Source organism: Rhinoraja longicauda, chromosome 25 (assembly GCF_053455715.1).
Source record: "Rhinoraja longicauda isolate Sanriku21f chromosome 25, sRhiLon1.1, whole genome shotgun sequence".
In the NCBI taxonomy this organism is placed as follows: domain Eukaryota; kingdom Metazoa; phylum Chordata; class Chondrichthyes; order Rajiformes; family Arhynchobatidae; genus Rhinoraja; species Rhinoraja longicauda.
The window spans coordinates 232,316-255,785 of NC_135977.1; the positions used below are offsets into that span (position 1 = coordinate 232,316).

The 23,470-nt window shown below is 49.4% G+C and overlaps 1 protein-coding gene across 1 annotated transcript in view; it reads right to left on the reverse strand.

Moving 5' to 3' along the window:
• The window catches only part of dnah10 (dynein axonemal heavy chain 10), a 176,636-nt gene that overhangs the window by 54,950 nt on the left and 98,216 nt on the right, over positions 1-23,470 (reverse strand). Inside the window, 13 exon segments of the mRNA XM_078421084.1 lie at positions 325-405; positions 4,332-4,535; positions 6,330-6,501; positions 9,910-10,098; positions 11,078-11,245; positions 11,484-11,577; positions 12,327-12,499; positions 13,719-13,979; positions 15,677-15,829; positions 17,848-17,993; positions 19,007-19,126; positions 21,190-21,406; positions 23,048-23,182. Coding sequence (XP_078277210.1) covers positions 325-405; positions 4,332-4,535; positions 6,330-6,501; positions 9,910-10,098; positions 11,078-11,245; positions 11,484-11,577; positions 12,327-12,499; positions 13,719-13,979; positions 15,677-15,829; positions 17,848-17,993; positions 19,007-19,126; positions 21,190-21,406; positions 23,048-23,182 — 2,113 coding nt within the window.

Genomic DNA, 23,470 nt, shown 5'->3' on the forward strand with positions numbered 1-23,470 from the left:
TCTATCTCTCTTGTTTCCCTTTCCCGTGTCTATCAGTCTGAAGAAGGGTCTCGACCCAAAACGTCACCCATTCCCTCTCTCCAGAGATGCTGCCTGACCCACTGAGTTACTCCTGCATTTTGTGCCTCAGTATAGATTTAGTTCAGTTTTCTCACAAACAGCTTAGATAATTGTTGCTAAGGATTAACGGGTTCCATTTGTTTCTGGGCTTCACAACTTGTTCACCTAAATGTACATTCGCAGGCTGGCATCTTGCCCACAAATCCACCTGACAGCAAGGTTATGTTTAGTGCAGGAAAGCTGTCCAATGGGCATGTTGCTCACCTAGGAATGCCTGTGCCACAGCGAGCAGGGCTTGACGTGGCCACGGTAAGAACCAGTCAATCCCGGTGTTGTTCACCAGACCTGCAAGACACATCTCTCTCAGTCACATGTCAGCTATTCTTATCACAGCACAGTACATACAACTTCAGTCTGCAAGAATGACGCAGAATGCTTCTTCTGCAGTTAATAAACTGAAAATTCAATCACCAAGTTGTTTAGTCAATATAAATAGTTTGATACAAATCATCATATCATATCATATCATATATATACAGCCGGAAACAGGCCTTTTCGGCCCACCAAGTCCGTGCCACCCAGCGATCCCCGTACATTAACACTATCCTACACCCACTAGGGACAATTTTTACATTTACCCAGCCAATTAACCTACATACCTGTACGTCTTTGGAGTTACAAACTAACTCCATGCAAACAGAAGAATCAGTTTCAGGGCCAATACCTGTCAGCACAGCAGCGGGAATGTGCCTGGAAGGTCAGGTAAAGAGACAGGTGAGGCCCTGTAAGGTGGGGCCCTGACAGTTGGGTGATTGACAGGTGGGTGATTGACAGGTGTTGCCCTGACAGGTGGGTGATTGACAGGTGGGTGATTGACAGGTGGGGCCCTGACAGGTGGGACCCTGACAGGTGGGACCCTGACAGGTGGGGCCCTGACAGGTGGGTGATTGACAGGTGGGGCCCTGACAGGTGGGTGATTGACAGGTGGGGCCCTGACAGGTGGGTGATTGACAGGTGGGGCCCTGACAGGTGGGTCGTTGACACCCGGCCGCTCAAGGGGAGGGGGAATGAGGCCGGAGCAGAGTGGGATTAGGAGGCCAGGTGTCACAGTGGGTGTAGGGAAAGGCGGTGTGGGGAGAGGGGGTGTGCGGAGAGGTGGTGTGAGGAGTGGGGGCGGGAGGGGGGCTAGGGGAGGGGGGCGAGGGGAGAGGGGCGAGGGGAGGGGGGGCGAGGGGAGGGGGGCTAGGGGAGGGGGGGTGAGGGGACGAGGGGAGGGGGGGCGAGGGGAGGGGAGGGGAGGGGCTAGTAGACATTCAGGAAAGGGGTGGGTGGGGGGGGTAGTAGTGCAGAGGGGTTGGAGAGGAGACTGGGTGGGGTTACAGGTTTGGTAGGTGTTCGGCCACAGGGGCGGGTGGTGAGATGGTGGGGGCGGGTGGTGAGATGGTGGGGGCGGGTGGTGAGATGGTGGGGGTGGTGAGATGGGGTGGGTGATGAGATGGGGGGGGTGGTGAGATGGGGGGGGTGGTGAGATGGGGGGGTGGTGAGATGGGGGGGGTGGAGAGATGGGGGGGTGGAGAGATGGGGGGGTGGAGAGATGGGGGGGTGGTGAGATGCGGGGGCGGGTGGTGAGATGGTGGGGGTGGGTGGTGAGATGGTGGGGGTGGGTGGTGAGATGGTGGGGTGGGTGGTGAGATGGGGGGGCGGGTGGTGAGATGGGGGGGCGGGTGGTGAGATGGGGGGGCGGCTGGTGAGATGGGGGGGCGGGTGGTGAGATGGTGGGGCGGGTGGTGAGATGGTGGGGCGGGTGGTGAGATGGGAGGGCGGGTGGTGAGATGGTGGGGGCGGGTGGTGAGATGGTGGGGGTGGGTGGTGAGATGGGGGGGGCGGGTGGTGAGATGGGGGGCGGCTGGTGAGATGGGGGGGCGGCTGATGAGATGGGGGGGCGGGTGGTGAGATGGTGGGGCAGGTGGTGAGATGGTGGGTGGTGAGATGGTGGGGGCGGGTGGTGAGATGGGGGGGCGGGTGGTGAGATGGGGGGGGCGGGTGGTGAGATGGGGGGGCGGGTGGTGAGATGGTGGGTGGTGAGATGGGGGGGGTGGGTGGTGAGATGGGGGGGGTGGGTGGTGAGATGGGGGGGCGGGTGGTGAGATGGTGGGTGGTGAGATGGTGGGGGCGGGTGGTGAGATGGTGGGGGCGGGTGGTGAGATGGGGGGGCGGGTGGTGAGATGGGGGGGCGGGTGGTGAGATGGGGGGGCGGGTGGTGAGATGGGGGGGGTGGGTGGTGAGATGGGGGGGCGGGTGGTGAGATGGTGGGTGGTGAGATGGGGGGGCGGGTGGTGAGATGGGGGGGTGGGTGGTGAGATGGGGGGGTGGGTGGTGAGATGGGGGGGGCGGGCGGTGAGATGTTGGGGGTGGGTCGTCAGTGGGTGCAAGGCACCATCTCCTGGACTGAAAGCCAAGTTGAAGTGTAGGACTACCAAGGGAAGGTTGTGTTCTCTCAGCAACACAACGCCTTGGTGAAGACCTCCGTCAGTGGGAGTGGCTGCCTCGGCCCACAGAACCAGGCTGCTCAGCACAGTATAATGGAAGTGACACCTACTCTTGCTTTACATGCCCAGTGGACCCACAGCATCGTGCACAAAGCACACACTGACAACTCATTTCCATTTTACAAATGCATTTGTTAAAACATTTGGCAGCAGGGATGCTGGAGGGAAAGGACATTGATGTGGAAATGCTGAGAGATGCAAATCACACGGAATCAAGGGGGAAAGCTGGAACGGGGTACTGATTGTGGATGATCAGCCATGATCATATTGAATGGCAGTGCTGGCTCGAAGGGCCGAGTGGCCTCCTCCTGCACCTATTGTCTATGGTTCCACCTCAGAACCACCAAATCACAGAAGAGTATTCAGCCAATATTCTTCACTCTGGGTATGGGAACGGCCTCACAACATCCCGGTTACAGAACTACAGACGTACCCACAGAACGAGCCACACCTTGAGTCCACAGAACGAGCCACACCTTGAGTCCACCTCTCTCAGCGTTTCAGTGTACAGACAATAAGAACTTACTGATCACACAACTACACCTACAATTTGGAATACATGCAGTAGACAGACCCAATTAATCAAATGTGTGAACTCTCTATCATCTGCAGTTACCAACCCAGAGACAGTGCATTGGTCCTTCAGCCTCTGACGTGTGGCAGCAGCCAAATGCAGGCCGTTAATGACACCCTGCTCCCAGGAGGCACCCACCTGCCCGGCACCCTCCCGCCCGCCCGGCACGCACCCTCCCTCCCGCCCGCCCGGCTCCCTCCCGCCCGGCACCCGCCCGCCCGGCACCTGCCCGCCCGCCCGCCCAGCTCCTACCCGCCCGCCCAGCGCCCGCCCAGCGCCCGCCCAGCGCCCGCCCTCCCGCCCAGCACCCGCCCGCCCACCACCCTCCCGCCCGCCCAGCACCCTCCCGCCCGCCCAGCACCCTCCCTCCCAGCGCCCGCCCGGCACCCAGCACCCACCCACCCACCCAGCACCAACCCACCCGCCCAGCACCCACCCGCCCGCCCGCCCAGCACCCACCCGCCCGGTGCCCACCCCCACCCGCCCAGCTCCCACCCACCCATCACCCACCCAGCCTGCTCTCCCAACAACCCAGCTCCCTGGTTCCCTGGGTGCTGAGCATTGGGATCTCCAGCCTTCTGCTTGATACTGTTAATTCCTTTAAAATGGTTGTCGTGGCGATCCCTTGAGGTCAAGGATGATGATCTAGGTTCCGTTGTAGCGATTTAATCTAGTATTCAGGTATCCGTGCCGGTTCTTGACTAGGAGCCATCACGTACAGGTATTCACCGTGTCTGCGCGAGCTCCCATCACCCTTCCCCAATCGCCAAAAGTCTTGGTGCTGCTCACAGAACGAAGACGCCTGTGCGTGCGTGTGTTTAACGTGTACTTAATGTTGCACTCCAAGAAGCACACGGTCCTTCACAAATCAATCAACTCATTCCAATGGCAAGGGAACCAAGACGGTTGGAGCCGATAGATGTTGCAGCATTCATCCGCCTTCACAGCCATCGAGTTCAAGATAACTTTGTCCACCTGGTCCCCGTTGAAGTCTTGTAGGTTGGATCCTTTAAAGTACAAGCCAAGGGTTGAAGCTTGTTCTCAGAGCCCACGTTTGAGTAGAAACTTGATGTGATCTATAACTGTAATGCAAGTTTATCGTAGGTTAATAGCCAAGCAGTGTAACACATACAATGACATAGACAAACCTGGAAAGTTTCTGCAGCGTGTGCGTAATACATCCCCCACAGGTGACATGCCCAATATTATGTGCAGGTTACTGGCACTCTTAGTAACAAAGTACTGCCAGATACTTTCTTTAGCTGGGCTGAAGCCAGCTTTCATTGCTTCATCTCTTACTTGTCCTAAAATCCCTTCTTTCTCGTCGTCTGGAAAAAGTGCCGGGACAATGCCTGGAAAAGAACGTGAACAAAGAAATCCCATCAGCATCAGCTTGCTTCATTCTGCAGTTTCCTTTACAGCCCAGAGTCGCTGGTTCAAAGAAGTGATGTGAGAATTCTGATGCACTACAGATCACTGGTGGTGTGATTCACTACTGATCCCTGGTGTAATTCACTACTGATCACTGGTGTAATTCACTACTGATCACTGGTGTCATTCACTACTGATCACTGGTGTCATTCACTACTGATCACTGGTGTAATTCACTACTGATCACTGGTGTAATTCACTACCGATCCCGGTGTGAGTTCTAACGCACTGCTGCACAACACTGCCCCAATGTATAAAACAATAAACTGTTGTGAAACGAGCATCAGAAAGTGACATTACTGACACAGTTGTCAACTTGAAGCTACTGTACAGTTTTACTCTTGTTTTTAAATTATGATCAAAGCCATTGGCTAATATTTTTAATGTTAAAGAATTTTGGTTAGTTTTTATCAGAAAAAAAGGCAAAAAATTGAAATGTTGTTAAATATAAATAGCAATAAAACTAGCTAACAAGAATGCATTGAAACCTTTAATCTTTCACAAAATGACTTTGCAATATTAAATTGCAGGTTAAACTGGTGGACCTTGCAGCTTTACATCTATACTAAAAATATATAAAGCAATTGTTTCTAAAAGAGGAACATGAACATAAGACTAATGCAGCACGTAAACAGACCCTGCAGCCCAACTTGTCCACGCTGACAGAGATGCCCCTTCTAAGCTAATCCTAGTTGCCTGTTCCTATCTTTGTACCTGTCCAAATGCTGTTCTAGAACTTGCCTCAAGTACTTCTTCTGGCAGCTCGTACCATATACCCAGCACACTGAGTGAAGAAGTTGTCCCTCAGCTTCCTATTCAATGTCACCCCTCTCACCTTAAACCTATGTCCTCTGGTTTTCCATCTGTAACTCTGGGTAAAAGACTGTGCATTCACCCTATCTATTCCCCACATGATTGTAAACATCTCTATCTCCTGTAGTCCAAGGAATTAAGTCCCAGCCTGCCCAACCTCTCCCTGGAGCTCAGAATGGAAGGGCTAGAAACTGTAATTCCAACAAAAACTGCCTAGAATCACATCCATCTTAACCATCTGGACCAATAGGTTGAGGAATGGGAGATGGAGTTTAATTCAGATAAATGTGGTGTTGCATTTTGAACGGACAAACCAGAGCTAGACTTACCCAGCAAATGGCAGGGAGCTTAGTAAATCATTAGAAATGGCAACACACAAGAGACAGGGTGTTGAAGAAGGCGTTTGGCACACTGACCTTCACCAGTCAGAGCATTGAGTACAGGAGTAATCCTATAGGAAGGATGTCATTAATATATAAAAGTTGCAAAAAGATTTACAAGGATGTTACTGGAAGTGGAACATTTGAGATATAAGGATGGAGTGGATGGAGACATAGAGTCCATGTAGAATACTTCTACTGCTCTGCCCTCATTCATGAGACACAGTCCCATACAGACAGCAGGACAGGGTGGATTGTCAAGGGTTCAGGTTGGCCTTGTAGAGACATATAAAATCATCAGGAGCATATGTAGGGTAGATAGTTGCAGTCTTTTCCCAGTGGTAGGGGTCTAAAACTAAAGGGCAGAGATCTAAGAGGAGAGGGGAAAGGTTTTAGAAAGGACCTCAGACGTAAAATTGTCACACATAGGGTGGTGCGTGTATAAAAGTGGCCACGTTGAGAGAGTTTGTTAACCGGTGCCCTGGAATTGAAGTGAGCAGGTCAGTGCAGTTGTTGCAATACCTGAGGTCAACATGTTGTTTATCAGCTCCAGGAATCCTTCCTCAGCCACGTGTGCATCAGTGAAGAGAAAGACTGTTGGCTTGTTCTCAATGCCTAGCTTCAGATACAGAGCTTTCAAATCGTCTCGGAAATTAGTCTCTGCATAACCGCGACTCAGAACAATCTCAAAAATCTGATACAAACAAAATAAAAATGTTTCAGTGCTTATTGTTGCTGCTCAGTACAACCATGCACCTCGCGTACTGTAGGGAGCCTGCCTCACAGTACGCTGTGTACAAGGCCCGTGTGTGTACTAAGCCCGTGTGTGTACAAGGCCCGTGTGTGTACTAGGCCCGTGTGTGTACTAGGCCCGTGTACTGCAGGGAGCCTACCTCACAGCTGGCTGGCTCAGTACGGCCATACACCTCGCGTACTGCAGGGAGCCTGCCTCACAGTTGGCTGGCTCAGTACGACCATGCAGCATGTGTATTGCAGGGAGCCTGCCTCACAGTTGGTTGTGTACGAGGCCCGTGTGTGTACAAGGCCCGTGTGTGTACAAGGCCCGTGTGTGTACTAGGCCCATGTGTGTACAAGGCCCGTGTGTTTACAAGGCCCGTGTGTGTACTAGGCCCGTGTGTGTACTAGGCCCGTGTGTGTTCTAGGCCCGTGTACTGCAGGGAGCCTACCTCACAGTTGGCTGTGTACTAGGCCCGTGTGTGTACGAGGCCCGTGTGTGTACGAGGCACGTGTGTGTACTGTGGGACACCTAACTCACAGTTGGCTGTGTACGAGGCCCGTGTGTGTACGAGGCCCGTGTGTGTACGAGGCCCGTGTGTGTACAAGGCCCGTGTGTGTACTGTAGGGCACCTACCTCACAGTTGGCTGTGTACAAGGCCCGTGTGTGTACTAGGCCCATGTACCGCAGGGAGCCTACCTCACAGTTGGCTGTGTACGAGGCCCGTGTGTGTACTAGGCCCATGTACTGCAGGGAGCCTACCTCACAGTTGGCTGTGTACTAGGCCCGTGTGTGTACTAGGCCTGTGTACTGCAGGGAGCCTACCTCACAGTTGGCTGTGTACGAGGCCCGTGTGTGTACGAGGCCCGTGTGTGTACGAGGCCCGTGTGTGTACAAGGCCCGTGTGTGTACTGTAGGGCACCTACCTCACAGTTGGCTGTGTACGAGGCCCGTGTGTGTACTAGGCCCGTGTGTGTACGAGGCCTGTGTACTGCAGGGAGCCTACCTCACAGTTGGCTGTGTACGATGCCCGTGTGTGTACGAGGCCCGTGTGTGTACGAGGCCCGTGTGTGTACGAGGCCCGTGTGTGTACGAGGCCCGTGTGTGTACAAGGCCCGTGTACTGTAGGGAGCCTACCTCACAGTTGGCTGTGTACGAGGCCCTTGTGTGTACTAGGCCCATGTACTGCAGGGAGCCTACCTCACAGTTGGCTGTGTACGAGGCCCGTGTGTGTACGAGGCCCTTGTGTGTACTAGGCCCGTGTGCTGCAGGGAGCCTACCTCACAGTTGGCTGTGTACGAGGCCCGTGTGTGTACAAGGCCCGTGTGTGTACAAGGCCCGTGTGTGTACAAGGCCCGTGTGTGTACTAGGCCCGTGTGTGTACAAGGCCCGTGTACTGTAGGGCACCTACCTCACAGTTGGCTGTGTACGAGGCCCGTGTGTGTACTAGGCCCGTGTGTGTACGAGGCCTGTGTACTGCAGGGAGCCTACCTCACAGTTGGCTGTGTACGATGCCCGTGTGTGTACGAGGCCCGTGTGTGTACGAGGCCCGTGTGTGTACGAGGCCCGTGTGTGTACGAGGCCCGTGTGTGTACGAGGCCCGTGTGTGTACGAGGCCCGTGTGTGTACGAGGCCCGTGTGTGTACGAGGCCCGTGTGTGTACTGTGGGACACCTAACTCACAGTTGGCTGTGTACGAGGCCCGTGTGTGTACGAGGCCCGTGTGTGTACGAGGCCCGTGTGTGTACAAGGCCCGTGTGTGTACTGTAGGGCACCTACCTCACAGTTGGCTGTGTACAAGGCCCGTGTGTGTACTAGGCCCATGTACCGCAGGGAGCCTACCTCACAGTTGGCTGTGTACGAGGCCCGTGTGTGTACTAGGCCCATGTACTGCAGGGAGCCTACCTCACAGTTGGCTGTGTACTAGGCCCGTGTGTGTACTAGGCCTGTGTACTGCAGGGAGCCTACCTCACAGTTGGCTGTGTACGAGGCCCGTGTGTGTACGAGGCCCGTGTGTGTACGAGGCCCGTGTGTGTACAAGGCCCGTGTGTGTACTGTAGGGCACCTACCTCACAGTTGGCTGTGTACGAGGCCCGTGTGTGTACTAGGCCCGTGTGTGTACGAGGCCTGTGTACTGCAGGGAGCCTACCTCACAGTTGGCTGTGTACGATGCCCGTGTGTGTACGAGGCCCGTGTGTGTACGAGGCCCGTGTGTGTACGAGGCCCGTGTGTGTACGAGGCCCGTGTGTGTACGAGGCCCGTGTGTGTACAAGGCCCGTGTACTGTAGGGAGCCTACCTCACAGTTGGCTGTGTACGAGGCCCTTGTGTGTACTAGGCCCATGTACTGCAGGGAGCCTACCTCACAGTTGGCTGTGTACGAGGCCCGTGTGTGTACGAGGCCCTTGTGTGTACTAGGCCCGTGTGCTGCAGGGAGCCTACCTCACAGTTGGCTGTGTACGAGGCCCGTGTGTGTACAAGGCCCGTGTGTGTACAAGGCCCGTGTGTGTACTAGGCCCGTGTGTGTACAAGGCCCGTGTACTGTAGGGCACCTACCTCACAGTTGGCTGTGTACGAGGCCCGTGTGTGTACTAGGCCCGTGTGTGTACGAGGCCTGTGTACTGCAGGGAGCCTACCTCACAGTTGGCTGTGTACGATGCCCGTGTGTGTACGAGGCCCGTGTGTGTACGAGGCCCGTGTGTGTACGAGGCCCGTGTGTGTACGAGGCCCGTGTGTGTACGAGGCCCGTGTGTGTACGAGGCCCGTGTGTGTACGAGGCCCGTGTGTGTACGAGGCCCGTGTGTGTACGAGGCCCGTGTGTGTACGAGGCCCGTGTGTGTACGAGGCCCGTGTGTGTACAAGGCCCGTGGACTGTAGGGAGCCTACCTCACAGTTGGCTGTGTACGAGGCCCTTGTGTGTACTAGGCCCATGTACTGCAGGGAGCCTACCTCACAGTTGGCTGTGTACGAGGCCCGTGTGTGTACTAGGCCCGTGTGCTGCAGGGAGCCTACCTCACAGTTGGCTGTGTACGAGGCCCGTGTGTGTACAAGGCCCGTGTGTGTACAAGGCCCGTGTGTGTACTAGGCCCGTGTGTGTACTGTAGGGCACCTACCTCACAGTTGGCTGTGTACAAGGCCCGTGTGTGTACTAGGCCCATGTACCGCAGGGAGCCTACCTCACAGTTGGCTGTGTACGAGGCCCGTGTGTGTACTAGGCCTGTGTGTGTACGAGGCCCGTGTACTGTAGGAAGCCTACCTCACAGTTGGCTGTGTACTAGGCCCGTGTGTGTACTAGGCCCGTGTACTGCAGGGCACCTACCTCACAGTTGGCTGTGTACTATGCCCGTGTGTGTAGTGTAGGGCACCTACCTCACAGTTGGCTGTGTACGAGGCCAGCTTGGTGAGGGACTGTTTGCCAGACCCTCCAACTCCCACCAGCAGAGCATGGCCCCTGTCCATCCGGATGATGCGATGGATCCGTGTCAAATGCTCCACAGCATCATCGAACAACACCAGCCTCATGTGTGTCTTTGTCTCATTGTACTCTTCCAAAATTTCCTGTCACACAATCAATCCAATTTAATTAATTAACCTGCCAATCTCTATCCGTGCCTCAAAGTCAAATTATCATTCAAAAACAATAAAAATGATGACATTCATCAGCAACTCATCTTCACACCAGTTCAGCAGGCATGAAACAAGAGCAGAATCAGAAGAGACAACAGCTAAGGTAAGGGCTCAGGTAAGTGGGTATTTAGGAAGACAGAGATGAAGGAGAAGAGAGCAGTAGAGGGCAGTGGGAGGGGAAATGATGGCCAGAAGGTGCTGGGAAGGGGCAGAGTGTGCAAGCAGACAGCGGCAAGAAAAAGAGGAACATCAAATTAAAGGGGAAACAAAACAAATGTTAAAGGCAGTGCACACTCGATTAGGACAGTGTCTTTCTTTATTGAACAACACTGCCACATTAGCAGCCCCCAATCCTCTGGCACTACTCCTGTAAAGCAGGGTTACTGGACAGGATAGATTTTCATTCATCGTGCTGGGGGACTCAGCCGGGTCCGGCAGCCTCTGTGGAGGGAATGGACAGAAGATGTTTCTCACTGGAACTCTTCATCAGTCTGAAGAAGGGTCCCAACCTGATACATCATATGTCCCAATCCCTCCACAGATGCTGCCTGACCCATTGAGTTACGCCAGCGCTTTGTTTTTTTGCTCAAGATTCCAACATCTGCAGTTTCACATGTATCCAACTTGATGATTTATCTACCTTCAAAGATGCTTTGGCCTTCATCCGAACATCTTCTCCCTTGCATTTACTCCATCTAATATCCCAGCCATTTTCATATCAATGGCAACAGTGAACCCACCAATAAGATATTTACCCAGTCTGTATGACTGCACCAGAGCTGACTGGATCTGCTTGTCACAAGATTCTTCATGTGAGAGATAGTCATGTTCTATAAGCACTGGTGTCTTAAAACAATGTTTCAAAGGGAATGGATTACTCTACGGTGTAATAGTTGTTGCTCCTCCGCACCTGGAACAGAGCTTTGGCAGCTTCGTAATCCTGCAGATCCTCATAGACCCGCGGCTCTCCCTCATGCATGAAGGTGCGGTAATCTCCAAACAGAATCGGATTCCTGCTGGCTTGCTCCAATATCGTCGGGAAATGTTCTTCTAGTAACTGGATGAGATTTCCTTGAACCTTAAAAATTAAAAAAAAATTAAAAATCTTGAAAGAAAAACCATAATCCATGCAGAATGGATTTTCACAATTTATTTGCTGCATTTGATAATTCCCTTCAAATCATTTGTTTAAATAGAGCAACTTTGAATGTATTTTGAGGCGAGGGGCTTGATCTGACCCCTGAAACATTCTGATCACATTGTTGTCATGATACAGTGGAGGGCTGTGTGGGCAGTCTGTCGACCTTTATACTAACCAGCATTTTGTCCTCTTCATTAATGAGCCTGTCGTGAAACACTCGAAGGCATTCATTCCTCCACAGCCGGATCATCTGTGTAACTGTCTGAAACCTTGCCAAATTGTGGAGAAAGAAAAGACTGAGAATGGGATAAGTAAATGTCTTTTAAATATCAGAGTTTTATCCGTCCTATCTCCTCGAGCAATTCGTTTCACATACACGCCATCCCTTTTAAATAGTTTCCCTCTTGTCTTAAACCTATGCCCCCTTGTGTTTGACTCTCCTGCTCTGTGAAAAAGGTGAGCTATTCACTTTATCTAGTCCCCTCAATATTATAAACTTCAAGGTCACCCTGCAGCCAGCAACACTCTGGGAAACAGCCCTTGCCTATCCATCCTCTCCTATAACTCAAACCCTCAAACATCCATGGGAACCTTTTGTTTTGCACCCTTTCGAGTTTAATGATGTCCTTCCTGTAACAGGTGAAGGGGACTATCCAAGCAACATGGTCAGCATGAAGGAGTCACATTGAAGAGCCTGTTTCTGTGCTGTATAACTCGATGACTGTATCAATGTACACTGTCAGTATCTGCCACTTTCAGTGCTGAGATGTTAAACCAAGGTCAGGACAGCTGTAAAAGATCTGAGTAGAAACAAGAACCTGCAGATTCTGGTTGACAAAAAATAGTTTGTAATCTTTGAAAAAGATCCAAATTGAGTAATGAGAGAGCAGCATGATGTCACGATGTCTGGCCACAATCACCACATTGAAAGCACGCTGTGGGACGTGACCACAACAACTACTTGATGATCCCTCACCAATCACACACAGGTTTGTAACTTTCAATGAGTTGACCTCACCTCTCTGGGGTCGCAAGGACCAATCCACTGTACACTCTGGTCAGGTCACGCAGATTGAAGATGTAGTGAAATTTTGACGGTGTTGGAGGCAGTTCTTGCACGATCATGGTGTAGAGTTTGAGAGTAGCAGAGGTCACTATAACGCTGATGGCCTGGATTTCTTCACTGAAAGTCTGTTCAAAAATCAGTGATAGGATTAGTTTCATGCCATTGTACAGATCTACTCCTTTGTCCCTTACTACCACACCCCGCCTTTTCATTCAGCACTCTCTCTCTGTCTTTATGATCAAATAGGATGCTCAGTGTTCAGGACACGACCACGAACAGGTCCTCAATGGTTAATCCAACCAAGACTGATCTCAGCCTTTCGAGGGAATGTGTTCTAATATTCCAACTTGATTTACAAGGATTGGGAGGTATATAAAATTGTGAGGGGAATAGATAGTAGTTGCAGCAGCTACAATAACAACATTTAAAAGGCATCTGCACAGGTACAAGGATAGGAAAGGTTAGATGGGCATGAGCTGGGCATGGGCACCTTGTTTGGACTGATGGGCCTGTTTCTCTGTTGTATCACAATGACTCTGCAACTGTATGAAGATTTGGTTACCCACATGTGCATGCATTTCTGGTCACCACATTACAGGAAGGAAATGGAAGCTTTGGAGAGGGTGGAAGAGTTTCACCTGGATATTGCCTGGTTTAGTGATATTTGGCACAAGGAGAGATTGGACAAACTTGGATTGTTTTCTCTGAAGCACCAGAGAATTGAACTGATACAAGTATATAAAATTATGAGAGACACAGATATGGTAGACACTCAGAGCCTTTATCCACGGGGTGAGAAGTCAAATATTAGCGGGCTAAGCTTTAAGGCAAGAGAGGAAAGTTTAAAGGAGATGTGCAGAATGGTAGATCCACTGAGCAAATCCGATGGGAACATTTAGACAGGCATATGAGCAGGCAGGGTGTGGACAGATGGAGACCGTCTGCAGGCAGGTGGGATAGTTTACATTTGCATCATGTTGGCACAAACATGTTGGGGCTGAATGCCAAATGCAGGATTAATAGGGCAAACCCCCCAGGAAATAATCTGATACTATTTCATTCAGTTTTGCCCCCGTCTTGGTCACGAGGGTAATATTGTGCTTCAGTGTCCAGGGATCAAGTACGAGGCATATGAGGTGCTGTTGGTGGTCATGTGAGTGTAGCAGCTACTCCAATACCAGACATCACCGATATTGAAAACTCAACTCAGCATCAAACTTTATTTCAATTAAATCCTGGAGGAATCAGGGGGGACAGGTTACTTATTAAATCTGCGGGGAAAGATTAACGAAAGGTTACTTCCAAGACAAACAGTAAGCACTGGTTTCTTTACACAATAATTACCATAGTGTGTCCCTTCAGAATGGAAGTGTAAATTGAAAATAATGATTCCTCTGCTGGGAAGGTCACGTTGAACACACAAAAGAGCGAGATAAACCTCGGATCCACTTCGTTACGTCCACCTCCGGCTTTTCCCATAGCAGCAATAAAGCCCAGGTCCTTCAGGATCTTATAGTTCAGTTCCTTGCCACGATCGTACATGCCACCTTTCTCCAGCAGGAGTTTGAGCAAAGCAATGGGTTGCTGTGTTCCATACTCATCAACCTAGTGGTCAACAAACAAAGGCAAATGACCCGCAGAACAACAGAAATTATTGACGATGGGAAATTGTTTAACCAGACATGGAGTTCTAACATGTTTCGTTCTAGTTTGCACACAGACCTTTCCTTTTTACTGCCTTATATACATAATTTATGTATGATTTACGCATAATTTATGTTTTGTGTGAAAGACCATGGAGCCAATTGTCTATCCATTCAGCTATCTCTCCTTGGATCCCATGCGATCTAACCTTCCAGAGCAGACTACCATGTGGAACCTTGTCGAAGACACGTCTACAGCTCTGTCTTCATCAATCGTTTTGGTCACATCTTCAAAAAAATCAAGAATAATAATAATAATAATAATGCATTACATTTATATAGCGCTTTTCAGACACTCAAAGACGCTTTACAGGGATTACTAGAACATAGAGAAGAAAATAAATAGATAAATAAGTAAACAAACAGAAAAAGGAGACAGAAGGTGAGGTGACGGTCAGTGGTTGAAGGCAGTGCCGAACAGGTGAGACTTCAGTGATGTTTTGAATGTGGTGAGTGAGGAGGAGTCTCTGACGGTTTGGGGTAGTGAGTTCCAGAGGGTGGGAGCAGCGATGGAGAAAGCCCTGTTCCCCCAGGATCTGAGTTTGGTCCGGATGGGGGGGGGACAGGAGGTTGGCAGCAGCAGGTGCAGGTGGGAGTGTGTCTGTGGAGGAGGTCAGTCAGGTAGGATGGGGCCAGGTTATGGAGGGCTTTGTAGGTCATGAGGAGGATTTTGTACTGGATTCTCTGGGGGATGGGGAGCCAGTGGAGCTTGTAAAGGACGGGGGTGATATGGTCACAGATCGGGGAGTGGGTGAGTAGACGGGCAGCGGAGTTTTGAATGTATTGAAGTTTACTGATGATTTTTGAGGGTGAGCCATAGAGGAGGCTGTTGCAGTAGTCCAGACGGGAGGTGATGAAGGCGTGGATGAGGGTTTCTGCAGCTGTGGAGGAGAGGGATGGACGGAGACGGGCGATGTTTTTGAGGTGGAAGAAGGCTGTCTTGGTGATGTGTTTGATTTGTGAGTCACAATCCCCCATGTACAAAACCATGCTGACTAATTAAGATGATACATTTCTAATCAGTAAAGGAATCAAGAGTAATGAAACAAGGGCAAACCTGTGGAATTTTGGATCAATCACAAATTAAACGATGGAGCAGACATAACATTCCTTCTCTCCTAAGATGCTGCCTGACCTGCTGAGTTACTCCAGCATTTTGTGAATAAATACCTTCGATTTGTACCAGCATCTGCAGTTATTTTCTTACACTGAGCAGACATAACATGTTCAGCAAATGTGTTAATTTGTTGAACATGTTGGGCATTGATCATTTCCATATTATCCAGATGACAGATTGTGTTTAAAGTATCTCATCACCCTTGCACGTTATCTTTGAGGTTGGCAAAAGGCCCCACTTACCCTGGGCATGTTCATATCATCAATGAAAGGCTCCACCTACCCTGGGCATGTTCATATCATCAATGAAAGGCTCCACCTACCCTGGGCATGTTCATATCATCAATGAAAGGCTCCACCTACCCTGGGCATGTTCATATCATCAATGAAAGGCTCCACCTACCCTGGGCATGTTCATATCATCAATGAAAGGCTCCACCTACCCTGGGCATGTTCATATCATCAATGAAAGGCTCTACCTACCCTGGGCATGTTCATATCATCAATGAAGACCAGGAGACGCTTTCCCATCGGTGGTCCATATGTGACTTTGGTGCGTTTCTCCACATTGGCCTCCATGTTTCGTTGTACATTCATTGAAGTGGTGCGAGATGAAAAGTTGATAGTCAACAGCAGCTGAGAGATCAAACAATAGACAATAGACAATAGGTGCAGGAGTAGGCTACTTGGCCCTTCGAGCCAGCACCGCCATTCAATGTGATCATGGCTGATCATTCTCAATCAGTACCCCGTTCCTGCCTTCTCCCCATACCCCCTGACTCCGCTATCCTTAAGAGCTCTATCTAGCTCTCTCTTGAATGCATTCAGAGAATTGGCCTCCACTGCCTTCTGAGGCAGAGAATTCCACAGATTCACAACTCTCTGACTGAAAACGATTTTCCTCATCTCCGTTCTAAATGGCCTACCCCTTATTCTTAAACTGTGGCCCCTGGTTCTGGACTCCCCCAACATTGGGAACATGTTTCCTGCCTCTAACATGTCCAACCCCTTAATAATCCTATACGTTTCGATAAGATCCCCTCTCATCTTTCTAAATTCCATTGTATACAAGCCTAGTCGCTCTAGTCTTTCGACATATGGCAGTCCCGCCATTCCGGGAATTAACCTAGTAAACCTACGCTGCACACCCTCAATACCAAGAATATCCTTCCTCAAATTTGGAGACCAAAACTGCACACAGTACTCCAGGTGCGGTCTCACTAGGGTCCTGTACAACTGAAGAAGGTCCTCTTTGCTCCTATACTCAACTCCTCTTGTTATGGCCAACATTCCATTGGCTTTCTTCACTGCATGCTGTACCTGCATGCTTACTTTCAGTGACTGATGCACTAGGACACCCAGATCTCGTTGTACGTCCCCTTTTCCTAACTTGACACCATTCAGATAATAATCTACCTTCCTATTCTTACCACCAAAGTGGACAACCTCACACTTATCCACATTAAACTGCATCTGCCATGCATCCGCTCACTCACACAGACTGTCCAAGTCACCCTGCAGCCTCATAGCATCCTCATCGCAGCTCACACTGCCACCCAGCTTTGTGTCATCCGCAAACTTGAAGATGTCACATTTAATTCCATTGTCTAAATCATTAATATATATTGTAAATAAGTGGGGTCTCAGCACTGAGCCTTGCAGCACCCCACGAGTCACATTATAACTAAATGTATGTATTATCTGAACCAAATCAATGAAGCAACAGCACAAACATAGACAGCTGAGTATGAACGTAACCATTACAGAAACGTGGATACAGGTGGTCAGGGCTGGGGTTGTATTCAGGGATGTCTGACTTTGGGAAGGACAGGCAGGAAAGAAAAGCTGCTGAGGATACAGGTGCCACTGTGTACAGCTGCTGTGGATACAGGTGGTCAGGGCTGGGGAAGTATTCAGGGATGTCTGACTTTGGGAAGGACAGGCAGGAAAGAAAAGCTGCTGAGGCAACTCTTGCACTTCAGCTTCTCTATTTCCTCCACTCAGGCCCTACCAGTGCTGCATACATTTGCCCCACTCAGGCCCTACCAGTGCTGCATACATTTGCCCCACTCAGGCCCTACCAGTGCTGCATACATTTGCCCCACTCAGGCCCTACCAGTGCTGCATACATTTGCCCCACTCAGGCCCTACCAGTGCTGCATACATTTGCCCCACTCAGGCCCTACCAGTGCTGCATACATTTGCCCCACTCAGGCCCTACCAGTGCTGCATACATTTGACCAGAACTGCTCCACTCAGGTCCTTACCAGTGCTGCATACATTTGCTCCACTCAGGCCTTACCAGTGCTGCATACATTTGCTCCACTCAGGCCTTACCAGTGCTGCATACATTTGACCAGAACTGCTTTTCCAGTTAATGTCCCTGACGCAAAGCCAAGTATTCCAGGTGTTTTTTAAATCATTTCAACATTTTATTCTGCCACTAAAGAATTTATCCCTGGACACGTACCCCTAAACTACTTCCCCCTGGACCAAGATACTCAGCCGCCAGTTCCCGGACTTCCTGCATTCTGCCCCCTGCTACAGAGCAATGCTTCGCGTGTATCCACGGAAGACTGCATGAAAACAGAGAAGTGAGAAAATATCCATTGAAAAATCAATAGATATAAACTGACAGGATGAGAGACACGTACGGTATCATCGATGTTCAGGTGTTTGAGGAAGTTCTGTGTTGTGGCTGTCTTGGATGTACCCGATTCGCCCACCAGTAGTACGGAATGTTTGATTGCCACCATCTCTTCAAGCAGCCAACTGGTACGAGTGGTGTCCACCGTCGGAACTGCAGATCATGACGCAACATTTAACCATGGCAAGCCACAGGATCACATTCATGTATGCACACTTCAGTTATTATATCTGCCAACTGATTGTACTATTGTACGTTTTTGTGCTAATTATTCACTGACATTCCACCCTTCGATGCCAGTCTGCCATCACAGCGGCAACAACTCACAATTCACACATTAGACAAACAGCTTTAGTTTTGAATTCTGAGAAAATAAAGTTATTTAACAAAATGTAATGGGGTGGTGGTGAGGTTGGCTGGACCATAGCTCCTGTGACTCAGGTTCAATGCTGACCTCTGGTACTCAGTACATCTGCCCTTGTGACAGCGTGGGTTTCTCCAGGTGCCCTGCATTCCTCCATATCCCAAACATGTGGGTGGATAGGTCACATGGAACAGCGTGGGCCAGGATAACCTGTTCCTCAGTAATCAAGTTCTAAACACATGTCACACAGGCTTACATCCTAGGAGTTTCACAAATTTAATGGGAATATGTTTACACATGGAAAAATAAACATCTGTGACAAAATTTAGAATGATCTTTTTCCTCCATTATCCAAACTGAAAGGTTCTTTAGATCAATAAATTTTTTATTTCTCATTTTAAAGCAAGTACTCTCAGTCAAGTGGAGTACGGTTGCATATAGTGGAGCTTCAAAATATCCATGTGCTATTTTCCTGTCTCCACACAAAGTCATCCTTGGATAACAGTTACACAGCACATTAGCAATGTGTTAGGGGAGAATTGTACCAAGGCAGACTCCCAACTTGAATTGGATTTAATTTGCTAAAGAGAAGATAGACACAAAATGCTGGAGTAACTCAGCGGGACAGGCAGCATCTCTGGAGAGAAGGAATGAGTGACATTTCGGGTCGAGACCCTTCTTCAGGCTAAAGTTTGCTTTACGTATGACCAAGAATAAGCAGAAAAAAGTCCCCCTGACCCTGTAATAGAAGCCCAATCTCCAAACTAATGCCAAGCAAATGCCTTGATTTGAGACAACTTACCAAGGATATCCAAAAATTTTTCTTTAGGGTTGTGGACATATTTAGGCACAAGCTTGGACCATGGAACCCATTTCTGCCTCTCGTCATCAAAATGAAAATCATAAAGAGTTGGTAGCTGACCTGTGACAAACACAACACAGACTCCTGCATATTACTGTAATAAATATTAGTATTAAACCCTGCAGCCTCCTGTAACTCCACATCAAGTTAATGAAGAACATCGGGCAAAAGTACCAGTGATGCTTTGTGAGCCAATGGTCGACTTCTGTGAAATAAGACATGGCGATAAGAGGTGAATCAATGACATCTCCCTCCAAACACAGCGCCTCCTGCAGGTAGTGCTACCACATCACCGAATCAATCACCTGGGTTCCCTCGCGATCTCCAGTGCTGTCTGTGTGGAGTTTGCACCTTCTCCCCATGACTGCATTGGCTTCCCCAGTGATCCATGCTCTAAAGGGGTGCTGCAAGGTTGGTTAACTGACTGTTGTAGATGGAGCTGATGGGAGGGGAGAGAGAATATGTTAATGGGACCAAATAAGGAATGAGATTGAAGGGATGCTGAGAGTCGGCATAGACTTGATGGCCTGAATGGTCTCCTTCTCTGTTGTAAGAAAATATAAACAGAAGCACTGGCCCATGCATTCATTACTTTAAACTCACAAATAATCAAACTTTCAGCCATTAAAACTGAGTTCCAGAAAGGGTTAGAGATATTGACCAAACTCAGGTCGCTGGACACCTCTGTTGGCCAAAGGTTTCCCTGTTGTATATGACTCGAAATATCTCTATGACTAGCTTCATGTTTAAATCTCTCAATCTCCCTTTACAACTGTGCTAAAATAAAGTGACCAAGCTTTTAGTTATTCCCTCCCTGTAAAGCTGCTGTGGGATTTGTTATGTGAAGGTTTCAATTATAAAGTGGCTGCAGCATGCCCCTACAAGATGTAGCTGCAACTTACCACAGCTTCCTCAAATGCAGCTTAAAACCAATGGTTTTTCACAACACCGTTGTATGGAGATGGCGATTGGAGACAGAGCTAGAATGCTCCCACTACTTCATTCCCCACGTCACTCAAATTAATCTCCAAGGAAGACAAGGGCAGCAGGTGGCTGGGAACAAGATGCCATCCAATGTCACTTCACCCTGACATTGAAATATATCATCCCTCCAGCTTCACCAGGTCCAGATACTGCACCTCCAGATACTGCACCTCCAGCTTCACCAGGTCCAGATACTGCACCTCCAGGTACTGCACCTCCAGATACTGCACCTCCAGCTTCACCAGGTCCAGATACTGCACCTCCAGGTACTGCACCTCCAGATACTGCACCTCCAGATACTGCACCTCCAGCTTCACCAGGTCCAGATACTGCACCTCCAGATACGGCACCTCCAGCTTCACCAGGTCCAGATACTGCACCTCCAGGTACTGCACCTCCAGATACTGCACCTCCAGGTACTGCACCTCCAGCTTCACCAGGTCCAGATACTGCACCTCCAGCTTCACCAGGTCCAGATACTGCACCTCCAGGTACTGCACCTCCAGATACTGCACCTCCAGATACTGCACCTCCAGCTTCACCAGGTCCAGATACTGCACCTCCAGCTTCACCAGGTCCAGATACTGCACCTCCAGGTACTGCACCTCCAGATACTGCACCTCCAGATACTGCACCTCTAGCTTCACCAGGTCCAGATACTGCACCTCCAGCTTCACCAGGTCCAGATACTGCACCTCCAGCTTCACCAGGTCCAGATACTGCACCTCCAGGTACTGCACCTCCAGATACTGCACCTCTAGCTTCACCAGGTCCAGATACTGCACCTCAAGCTTCACCAGGTCCAGATACTGCACCTCCAGATACTGCACCTCTAGCTTCACCAGGTCCAGATACTGCACCTCCAGCTTCATCAGGTCCAGATACTGCACCTGTCAACCACCCTAACCCCAGTGGCAGCCCCCCCCCCCCCACCCCTCCTTCTCAAAGACAATTACAGAATGGCGATAAAAGCCGGTGACGTCCACATCCCATGAGACAGAAAAAAATAAAACCAGGAAAAGATTTTACACTCCACCTCTGATAGATAATATGCTGTGTTTACGGCAATCGTAGCTGTTCAATATCCAGAAGGTACAGTATTTACTGTTAAAAGACAAAACATTGAGTGGGAAACGTACCTGGCAATTCTCCTGGGCCAGCCAGGACATTGGGAGCTTCAACCGTCAACATACTGGCGAGACGCTTAACATAGTCATCAAACTTGATCCTTGCATCCTCCAGAAGACAGGCACCCAGAGAGCAATACAAGGCTTCAATAAAATAGCATTCCAGGACATCAAGTCTCTCCAACTCTTTCTCCAACAAACAATCCAACATCTTAGTCAGTTGTGCCACCTGCAGAGATGATCCAAATCAAACCTTAATTATGGGTCTGCCAATTAACAGTATAATCTACTGAAAACAAAATAGCGGAATATGTTTGCACGTGTGCATGAAAATGGTGATATGAGACGGAGATATAATGCCTCCACTCTGCTTCATTGTCTACATCTCGCTGCCACCATAAGGAGGAAGGTACAGGAGATGAGCACGAGACCAAGTGCTGCATAAGAGGCACGGTGGCGCAGCGGTAGAGTTGCTGCCTTACAGCGAATGCAGCGCCGGAGACTCAGGTTCGATCCTGACTACGGGTGCTGTCTGTACGGAGTTTGTACGTTCTCCCCATGACCTGCGTGGGTTTTCTCCGAGATCTTCAGTTTCCTCCCACACTCCAAAGACGTATAGGTATGTAGGTTAATTGGCTGGGCAAATGTAAAAATTGTCCTAGTGGGTGTAGGATAGTGTTAATGTGCGGGGATCGCTGGGCGGCGCGGACCCGGTGGGCCTGTTTCTGCGCTGTATCTCTAAATCTAAAAAAAAAAATCTAAAATCTACCTCAGCACCCGCCACCACTTTGTACAAGCCTACCTCCACACCAGCCACCACTTTGTACAAGCCTACCTCAGCACCCGCCACCACTTTGTACAAGCCTACCTCCACACCAGCCACCACTTTGTACACGCCTACCTCAGCACCCGCCACCACTTTGTACAAGCCTACCTCCACACCAGCCACCACTTTGTACAAGGTTGATGATGTACTTTGGCTTGCACTATTGTGCTCTGATTTGCGTGGTTTAACTGGAAAGGTATTGCATATTTATTCATTGTGTTTAAGGTGCATATGATAATTAAACACTGTCGACTGCAAATCCCTTGCTGGATGGACCCATCCCCGATGTTCACCATATCATTGTTCTACGGGTCTTCTACACTTCACTCCTCAGTCTCACTAAATCTCCCTCACAATCCACTGCACTGCAAATACGTTTTTCTTACTGCAGCAATGGTTTTAAAGCTTTATACAATTCTGTCCTCTTGCACAATCTATCTACAACATGGATAAATACAATTTCCTTTGATTAACTAGGACAGAGATAGCTAATGCAGGTTGTCTCTCCCAGTCACACACATCCCGACATCACTGCCTCGGAACAGACATTGTGGGCTGAACGGCCTGTGCCTTTGCTGTACTCGTCTATGTTTTTTCATCATCACTGCTCTACACTTCTACATAAATATGCAGCAGTTGGGCAGAAACTTCACTCACGAGAGTTCATTTGGGAGTTCCAGCAGATACCTAGGATTGGAGCTGAAGTCCAATGGACATCTTGCCTTTCAGCCTTCTGGAGGCATAGTCATCAAATCATGTCAATGCAGAAACTGATCAATCCTGGCTAGGAGCAAACTAACCAAGAATTCTCTACTTGAAGTGCCTTTGATTTTTAATGTAATTATTATTATTCCACAGAGCGGATATATAACATATGTTAACATTTTACCATCACAGGTCTCTACATTTATTGGCCTTGCTTTCGATCAACCTTATACCTCACAGTAAGCAGTTTTACCAATCTTGTTCTTTGACAGTTATTCATTTTGCTAACCCCATTGGTGATATTTCACATCAAAATGTTTAACCATTCTACCTTCTTACCATGTTCAGTTCCGTTTGAGGGATGATTGTTCTTAACTTCTCCACTTGTCTGCCATCCAACATCCCGTCCACAATCAGTTCAAGGATCTGAGGTACATACTTATCAAACAGCTTGGAGAGGTCAGTCTGTTCTTGCTGAAGCAAACAGGAACAAATACAAGTCATCTGGTGAGAGGGGTGAGGTTTCAAGCTGGCTTCTTTAACCCTCAATATTTCACTCGTCTTACATCTGACTCTGTGCAAAGTTGTAGATTTCACAAAGCTTTGGAACTAAAGTTACTGCTATAATTTAGAAATACTATGTGATCACCATCACTTCTACTGTTGGTTGAAGGATATATTGGCATTATATACACAGATATATAGGAAGCAACTGGTTTAAGTTCATTTTACCATATAGATAATTAATCATTAAACCCTCAT